The following is a 9367-nucleotide window of genomic DNA, read 5'->3' as shown; positions in this document are numbered from 1 at the left end:
TGACATGTAATCATCTGCAAAATGTGGGACAATTATGACATGAGCAGAGACAGTCCTCTCTCTTAAATCTTCTCCATTCCACTGGCTCCTTCTCTCTAGTGAAGATGGAGTAAAAAGAAACTTTGCCACCCCATTAATTTTTCATTTTCCTCCATCATGTATCTGCTTTGGATAATAATATTTTAAATGTCTCCTTACACAGAGGACTGTAATTTTTCTTTCCCCTGCGAGCTCGCATCCCCTGCCTCGCTGGGACAGGAGGTGTTTTCATCTCTGGTGACAATGACACACACGCTGCTGCACACAAGGACAACCCCTCATTTGCCTGCTCTGGCTTTACTAGTTCTGTTGTACTTTCTGTTCTCTCCCACCTTTCCTGCGCTCCGTGGCACCCCTTTTATTTTCCCATCGCAGCATCCCTCATGTTTTCCCCTTGCAGCATCCCTTGTGTTTCCCATCACTGCTGTTTGCAGAGCTGTTGTGCTCACGCACAGCTGAGGATAGCTCATAAAGTTTCCCCCTCCAGCTCTCTGTAAATACATAAGTATTGTTAGTCTTGTTCTGCGCTTGCCACGGGAGGCCGTGCAGCGTGGCAGCTGGCTGTGGTGGCGTTTTGTGTCGTGCCTTTATTGCTGGAGCTGGCCGTCCTCTGCTCTCTTGTGCACAGTGCTCTGGTGTGGCAGCATCCGGGGCATCCCACGCTCTGGCTGGCATTTACCCCAGCTCCTGGGAACAAGTGAGCAAAGGAGAAGGGGAGGATGCCCCTGAGGAGCTCCTGAAATGGAGACGCAAACTTCGCAGGAAGCACTTCTTGATGCCTCTCTCCATGTTGTTGCAGGCGAAGGACAGTGACGATGATGATGAAGTCACCGTCAGCGTGGACCGGGACCGCTTCATGGACGAGTTCTTTGAGCAGGTGAGAGGTTTGTTTCTCCACTGCAGCTTTAAAGCCAGTTCAGACCTTTCTGTTAGCGCTGGAGCAGGCTGTGGGGCTGTGGTATGGTCTCCCACCGCAGGCGGGGAGCAGCGGTCAGGGTGGGGATGGGGGTCCTGCCCTGGCTGATGCCGCTCAGCTGATGCTCGGGCTCCTCGGGGGTTACGCTCAGCGTGCTGATTAGTAGGAACCCGGCTTCTACGCAGACCTGGGGCTGTCGTGGGCTTACCTGGCCCTATGGATGCTTTGCTGCGCCACCTCCTCTTCCAGAAGCCAGTGGGGCAGCTGGGCCAGGTGACCAGCTGGGGGGAGTGGGTGAGCCTTGCAGCCTGCCTGCCTCCAGCCTGCCGCTAGAGCGGACCGGCTCTCAAACCTCTCCTGAAAGCACCTCTGCGGAGTAGCAGTTTCTGCATGGGATTGATTTAATTTTGTGCCGCTCGTTACCAAACAAGAGGTTGTCTTCTGGCATGTGGGTGGCTGTAAGATCTGCATGCGGATTTTTAGCACACCCTTAGCATGGCATGTGTGTAGGGGGTGTTAAAATGTATCTGTGCAGGCAATGGATTGTGGAATGAAAAAAATCTGACATGCAGATGGAGGAAGATGAGCAAAGTGGTGGTGCGAGTCGAAGGAGAAGACAGAGCTAGAGGGTGGGCAGGCCGGCAGGCAGAGGGCACAAGTAGAGGTTCCCCCTCTCGGCAATGCCGGTGTGTCTCCTTGTAGTACAGGAGTGCAGAGAAGATGCCAACATGGATTTGCTGGCAAATTTGGCCTCCCTGGGCTGTGGGGTGAGGGTGAAACTGAGCTTCTCAGCCCCTGGAGCAAAAAGCCATGGGGGACTGAGCTGGGACTGAGCCTGGCTTGTGCAACCTCAGCAACGTTCTCCATGCCAGAGGTGCAGAGTCTGGGAATCCGTAGATCTGATGCTAATTTAAATATACCCCAAATGTTTCTCAGTGCATCGCAAGGATACAGGACATAGAGTCTGTATTACATTGCTGTGACTGCAAAGCTGGCTGCTGTGATGTGGAAGGTCTGATTTCACGGTGGTCCTACAGTTCGAGGATCCAGCTGGAAAATATTCGTCCAGCAAGATGTTTGCTGTGATTCAGATGTGTCATGGTTGCTTTGGGATAGGGTTTAATAATCCCTCCCCTTTCCAAAAGTCCAGGCCTCTCACAGGAGACCTGTCTTCTTGTCCATCTCCACAGGTGGAAGAAATTCGAGGGTTCATCGATAAAATTTCGGAGAACGTGGAGGAAGTGAAGAGGAAGCACAGCGCCATTCTTGCTTCGCCCAACCCCGACGAGAGTGAGTGAGCCGTGATCTGCTTGCGTCCCCACGGGCACCTGGCTGCGCTGGGCTGGACCGTTTGTGGGGTGGACGGAGTCAGATAGAAGTCCTCTTCTCTTCAGGTGGCCATGGCTGGAAAGCCACAAGCTGTCGAGGTGGCTGATGGCCGGGGTGAGGGAGGGCTGGGACCTGCGTGGGTCCTGATGGCTTTCTGACCTTGAGAGGTGGTGAGGGTCCAGCGAGGCTGCCGGAGGGGAATTCCTGAAGGGTGGGGCAATGTGGAGGCTGAAAAGAGCAAATGGCTGTTTTTATGCTGGTTGGCCATTGTCTTGCCCTGGGCTGCCTGCGGAGGGTACGTGGATGAGGCAGCACTTGCAGAACAGGCTGAGCGTTGCCTGCTTGGCCCAGAAATGATGCAGCTCTTCTTTGAGCCCGCGGTGTGCACTTGTGACGCTGTCCTCTCTGTCCTGAAGGACATTTTGTTGCTGGCTCACCAAAGAGTCTGTCCCTTCCAGACCTTACTGATGTATCACTGTTTTCTTCCCCAGTCTTGTGTTCCTGAGAAGAGGTTTGTTGCCAGGAACAGAAGTTAAGGATAGCAGCACCCAAGAGGTGGCAACATTTGGGAGTCTGCAGGATCTGGCAGAGTTAGAGCTGTGGGTGATGAGTTCCCCTGTCCCCAGGTGCGAGCAGTGCATCTCCCAGAGGAGCCGGAGGAGCCGGCACTGGCCGAGCACCTGGGGGTGGTGGGGTCAGCTGGGCTTCCTTAGCACAGAGGCTTTCCAGCTTTGGTGTCTGCAAACCCCTCGTTGGGGAGCAGGTGGGACTGAGGTGCTGAACTGTGCAAGGGAGAGCGGGGTGAGCACAGCTGAGCAGAGCTGCTTATCGTTGGGGCTGGACCAGGGGTCCACAGGCTCACCCACTGAGGGACATCATTTGAATGTCTCTGCTGCCCCAAGCCCGTCCTTCAGTCTTGCCATGAGCCCATGTGGGCCATGTCCACCTCCCTCATGGTGCTGGTGGTCGCAGGGCTGATGGTTGCTGCAGGGATGACCGTGCAGGATGGCTCCGAGCTGCTGGCAGCCCTTGTCATTGGCAAAAGTGTAGCTTTCATGAGGCAGTGGGCGGCTGCTGAGGAGCTGAATGCTGCTTGTGCCCTCCTGGCTGCAGTGGCCCTGGCACAAAGGTGAGATTGGGGGCTGGAAAGCTGAGACCAGGTCTCTGTCTTGCCATCCACCTTCCTCCCATCCAGTTCTCTTCATTTGCCCAGTGCAATTCCATGTCTGCTTGTCTCCAACTGTGAATTGTTTCTAGAGGTCCCAGGAGGTTGTCTGTACACACAATTTCTTGTGTCCAGCCCTATGTCAAACCAATAGATATTGCTAATTGCTTGGAAGAACCTCATCCTTCCTAAATTGTCTCACACTCCCCTCTCCTGGCAGCTGCTCTTCAGCTAAAATTCACTTGGCCAAGGCTGGAAGCAAGAGATTTTCTCAAGGGAATTCATGTGTCTCAGACTGTTGTTCAATCATCCTCCAGGCCCTTTTGGTCTGCACTTGCACTGTAAGATTTTGCAGTGTTTCTGTTTGGGTGTTTTCAGGGAAGAGCTGTCGTTGCTTTGCTTCTGGCTGCTGGGCTCATACGGCATGCGTCGGCACGGCGTCCGCTCGGGGCAGAGCCAGAGTTTGGGCTGCAAAGGGCACTTGTGGCCTAAAAGAATAATAATCTATTTAAAAGTCTGAGATCTGCAGCGAACAAGATACTGTGACATTGACGTGACTTCCAGAAGCATCCAGGACGTTGGGAGTGCTGGTTTTGTTTTACAGTGTTACTTGCCTTGGTATTGTAGAAAATTCAGTTGATAATGCCAAAAACTGTTTGGGCAGTGAAAGAAGAGCCCCCACCTTGTTTAGAAATTAGTGTTTTATAATATTGTGGTGTGTCCAGGAGGTGCAGTGGGGCTGATTAGATGCTCAATGGTAGATAGACTCACAGACTCACAGAGTGGTTTGGGTTGGAAGGGACCTTCAAAGGTCATCCAGTCCAAGCCCCCTGCCAGGGGCAGGGACATCTGCCACTAGATCAGGTTGCCCAAAGCCCCGTCCAACCTGACCTTGAACACTTCCAGGGATGGAGCATCCAGCTTCTCTGGGCAACCTGTGCCAGCGTCTCACCACCCTCATCGTAAAACATTTCTTCCCTCATCGTAAAACATTTCTTCCTTATGTCCGGGCTAACCCCACCCTCGTTCAGTTTAAAACCGTTGCCCCTTGTCCTGTCGCTGCAGGCCCTGGTCAAAAGTCTCTCTCCCTCTTTCCTATGAGCCCCCTTTAAGTGCTGAGCGGCCGCAGTAAGGTCTCCCCAGAGCCTTCTCTTCTCCAGGCTGCACAACCCCAACTCTCTCAGCCTTTCTCCATAGCAGAGGTGTCCCAGCCCTCGGACCATTTTGGTGGCCTCCTCTGGACCCGCTGTACCAGGTCCATGTCTGTCTTGTGCTGGGGACCCCAGAGCTGGACGCAGTGCTGCAGGGGGGGTCTCAGGAGAGCGGAGCAGAGTGGGAGCATCCCCTCCCTCGACCTGCTGGCCACACTGTTGGTGATGCAGGCCAGGAGACGCTTGGCTTTCTGGGCTGCAAGCCCACATTGTTGGCTCATGTCCCATTTGTCACCCACCAGTATCCCCCAGTCCTTCTGGGGGGGACAGGGTGCTCTCCATCCGTCCATCCATCCATCCATCCCCCGGTCTGTGCTGGTACTGGGGATTGCCCTGACCCAGGTGCAGGACCTTGCACTTGGCCTGGTTGAACTTCATGAAGTTCACACTGACCCACTCCTCACAGATGCATCACCACAAATCAGCAAGAACTACTTCACCATGACTGACCCCTCCCAGCTGGGTGGACGCTGAGTGTTGTCTCAGACCAGCCTCCAGCTTCCCCAGGCTGCTGTGTACCGGGGTTGCTGGTGGTGTGGTGTCAGCTGAGCCATGTTCCTAGGGCAGCACCCATGTGCCAGAATCACTGGAGCAGGACGTGCACCCCGTTGAGCGCTGCTCCTTTCTGTCCCATGGTACCTGGGGGTGGGGTGTTGAAATGGTCCTCGGTGTCCTCAGGACAGGAGACAACCTTGGACATAGCTGCAGGGGTCTGCTTAGATGATCTAGAGAGGCATTAAACTCATGTGGCCTTGTACTGGCAAGCCATGTGCTGTCTCATGGGACCGTGGGTCAGCTCTTGGGATAACTCAGGGTTGGACTAGATGATCTTTAAAGGTCCCTTCCACCCCAAACCATTCTGTGATAACTGATGATGTACTGCTCATAGCTTTTCCATTTCCCAGCGACTCAGCCAGACCGAGAGCAGCATTGCTCCATGTCCGTCTGCTCCTTCAACCCCTGGTGAGACGCATGAATGTGGCAGAAGTTCAACCAAAGGCGGGATTAACCTCCATGTTAGCCTTGGCTGGAGCTCAGTCCTGTGCTTCGGTGGGGTGGAGGCAGTGCAGGGCCCCATGGCGGTGAAGGCAGTGCAGCGGGGAACAGCGGGTGCCGGTGTGGTGCCGGGCTGCCCCCCCCCCCCAGCCTCCCCGTGCTCCTGAGCCCCCAGAGAACCTGGTAATAAATGCAAAGGCTTGTTGTAATCCAGGGAAGTGAATTTATTGAGATTAATTTGGAAATTAAGAAGCAAGGTTTCCATGAGGCATGAGAGGGGGATGCAGCCAAGGGGCACTGAAACGTAGGCGGTGAAAGGCCTTGGTGTGCGCTCACTGGTGTTTGCTTTTTAACATGGCAAATGAATGACACCTGTGATGACAATCAAGCCAAGATGTTGCTCTTCGCAGGGGCCAAATTCGCTGGGGGTTTGGGGTGCTGCTTGTCCCCTCTGGAACAGCACCTCAGTTATTTCTTAGTGATCTCTAAGCACTTTAGCATCATATGAAACCTCTGCTACAAAGGTGATGGGAAGTCATCCTCCAGGGTATCAGAAGAAAGACACAGACTTCTCATTCTCGTCTGGAGGCAAACGTGCTGTGCGTGGTGCAGCTCGGTTTGGTGTGTGGTGCTGCTCCTCCGTCAAGAGATTCAAACTCCTTAAACACCTCCTAGAGCTGGAGGACCTTGGAGTGGGGCTTCAGAAGATCAGGACAGAGCTGGGCTGGTAATTTGGAAAACGGATGAACAGTGGTTGGACCTGCTGTTGGAGCACTGAGTGGAGGGAGGGATGGATAGATGTACAGTGTCTGCTGGCTGAATCGCTTGCTGCTTTTTCAGGGTCTCTTGATAGACGAGGGAGACTCCACAGGTACAATCCTACTGGAACCTGTGTCTTAAATGACCGTGTGCTTAGGCAGATGCAAGCCCTTGGTGCTCTCCTGCACGTGCTCTGCTGTTGCAAAAGAAGGTGAGGTCCAGGTGTCTGTGTGAGACCTGGATTTACCCACCTGCTCGGCGCGGGGCGGAGGTGCTGGGCTGGATCCGTGTTGCACAGAAGGGCTCATCCTTCCCCTCCCCTCCCTTCCTGCTGATCCCTCTTCTGGCTGCACAGACTGTTCTCGGATCTGTGTTGCCGCTGCTGTCTGGGCTTATTTTGGCGCCCGGTGGGTGAGCAGCTGGCTGGCTTTGCCATCATGCCGGCAAGGTGGCAGCCCCCCGCCTGCCTGCCTGCGCCTTGCAGCTCCGGCGGGCTCGCGCCTGGTAGTGGGGGGGTTGCGGAGGGTCTCCCCACTGAGCAGCTCCGTGCCGCGGGGTGGGCAGCATCATGTCAGGGCTTGAGTGGGCTCAGAGCGGCTGAGGGGCTGTATTCCTCCTCGGGTCAGAGCCGTTGCTGCTGCTACTCCTGATTTGAGTAACAGCTCCTGGTAAACCTGTTCCTAAAATCCTTCCTGGTGAGCTGCTGCATTTGTTGTCACTCCTGGCACGTGAAGCAGGCTGTTCGTCCTCGGTCCTTGGTCTGGGCCGTCTCTCAGAGGAGGTGGCTTTGAGTGGCAAGTTGCCAACTGGAGAGGAATGAAAGGTTGTGGGTTTTTTTTCCTGGAGCAGTCGGGAAGGACTTCTCTGCCATTCGTCTTCTCCGTGCATCGCATCCCTCCCCGTGGCCGCGCTCCGCGACTCCTTGTCACTGTGTTACGTAACGGATGCTGTTCACTGAATGCATTGCCTCCAGGAACATAAATCTTCAAATCTGAAGTCGTGTCTTTCAGCCTGTCAGCTCAGTCCATCTCCACAGGCTTCGGAAGTCCCGATAAATATTTCAGACCTGGAAGCAGGTCCATTATGGCTCTGCACCAGGATGGAAGGGGAGGTTCAGTTGCATGTACGCTTGACCTCCAGTTTCATAATTTAAGCTTTGCAGACTCAAGGTGGTGGCTTTGGACACCAGGGCGCAGGTCCCGGGTGACTTTGTTCAGGCTCTCTGTCTGCTGGAAGAGATTTCAGTTATTTGGAGAGCGGCTTCTGTAATTCCTAGCAGACCATCTCCTGGCAGAGATATGTGCCAGGTGATCAATGAGACAAATCGTAGCTGCTCACCTCTGTCTAATGCATTGAGGCAACACTGGCCGATGCCAAAAAGGCAATTTGGAGTTTTCTTGGTGGCTAGGCTCTGACCAGACACCCTGAGCAGGCTCTGTGCTCTCGCGAAAGCATAACCTTGCTACTCACCAGGTCCTTTTGGTAGGTGTCACAGCTGGAAGCCCACTTTGCTCAGAGGAGATGCTGCTCGGGTGCTGCGGGGAGGAAGGGAGGCTGCAGCTGGTTCTTGCTGGAGCTGCCCTCCTTGGGCACTGCTTTCCGTGCCCTCTTAGCTTTGTTTCCCACCATGCAGTGGTTTTTCTGGGGGTACATTCCCTGTGGTGCCTGGTCCCACCAGGGCAGAGAAGAGGTGTCCTTGAAGACCAGGAGTTGCAGTCATGCTGTGTTGGAGGCTTCAGGCTCAGGCTCATGTGATGTTCCTTCAGGAGGAGCAGTGTGAGAGGACAAACAAGGGTTTCGGTGAAAAGCCTGACTTTGTCCTCCTGGCCTCTCTTTGCTCCTCCACCCTCTGTGCTGCTTCTCCTGGCTTCCCTGGGATGGGAAATCAGAGCCAGCCCAGACTTCAGCAGACCTTGGAGATGGAGGTGAGAGGAGCTGGAGTTGCGGTGAAGCAAGCGCAGCCCCAGCAGAGCAAGGGACCTGGCGAAGGGTGTCCAGGCATGTCCTGGACACAGAAAGCAAAGCAGCCTGTCCCCCCATTCACCATGCTGCTCTCACCCCTGATCTGCAGCCTTGTTGGTGCTGCCCCTGCCCCACTTGTGTCCCACTCAGGTCTGGCCAGGTGAGGTTTTTGGTGCAGGCAGGGCTGTGAGGTTCATCCTCGGTGCAGCACAGGGACATAGCAAAGGTGGCTCCAGCTCCTCAGCCTGAAGCAGGGATAGACACACAGAGTGGTTTGGGTTGGAAGGGACCTTCAAAGATCATCCAGTCCAACCCCCCTGCCGTGAGCAGGGACATCTGCCACTAGATCAGGTTGCCCAAAGCCCTGTCCAACCTGACCTTGACCACTTCCAGGGATGGGGCATCCACAGCTTCTCTGGGCAACCTGTGCCAGTGTCTCACCACCCTCATCGTAAAACATTTCTTCCCTATATCCAGGCTAACCCCACCCTCGTTCAGTTTAAAACCGTTGCCCCTTGTCCTGTCGCTGCAGGCCCTGGTCAAGAGCCTCTCTCCCTCTTTCCTATGAGCCCCCTTTAAGTGCTTAGCGGCCGCAGTAAGGTCTCCCCAGAGCCTTCTCTTCTCCAGGCTGCACAACCCCAACTCTCTCAGCCTTTCTCCACAGCAGAGGTGTCCCAGCCCTCGGACCATTTTGGTGGCCTCCTCTGGACCCGCTGTACCAGGTCCATGTCTGTCTTGTGCTGGGGACCCCAGAGCTGGACGCAGTGCTGCAGGGGGGGTCTCAGGAGAGCGGAGCAGAGTGGGACCATCCCCTCCCTCGACCTGCTGGCCACACTGTTGGTGATGCAGGCCAGGAGACGCTTGGCTTTCTGGGCTGCAAGCCCACATTGTTGGCTCATGTCCCTTTTGCCATCCACCAGTATCCCCCAGTCCTTCTGGGGGGGACAGGGTGCTCTCCATCCCTCCGTCCATCCATCCATCCATCCATCC

General features: G+C 55.0%; 1 protein-coding gene across 2 annotated transcripts in view; it reads left to right on the top strand.

Annotated features, from left to right (window-relative positions):
- Window positions 1-826: 826 nt before the first annotated feature.
- Window positions 827-9367, top strand: part of STX1A (syntaxin 1A) — an 84496-nt gene continuing 75955 nt past the window's right edge. Inside the window, exons 1-2 of one of the 2 annotated variants that reach the window (XM_009276376.2) lie at window positions 827-916; window positions 2146-2245. In XM_009276376.2, the coding sequence (XP_009274651.2) occupies window positions 827-916; window positions 2146-2245 (190 nt within the window). The remainder of the gene's footprint in view (window positions 917-2145; window positions 2246-9367) is intronic. The other variant, XM_019471304.1, reaches the window with a different exon arrangement.

This window comes from Aptenodytes forsteri, unplaced genomic scaffold (assembly GCF_000699145.1).
Source record: "Aptenodytes forsteri isolate BGI_AS27 unplaced genomic scaffold, ASM69914v1 Scaffold209, whole genome shotgun sequence".
In the NCBI taxonomy this organism is placed as follows: Eukaryota; Metazoa; Chordata; class Aves; order Sphenisciformes; family Spheniscidae; genus Aptenodytes; species Aptenodytes forsteri.
This window is presented reverse-complemented; position numbering and strand designations above follow the sequence as displayed.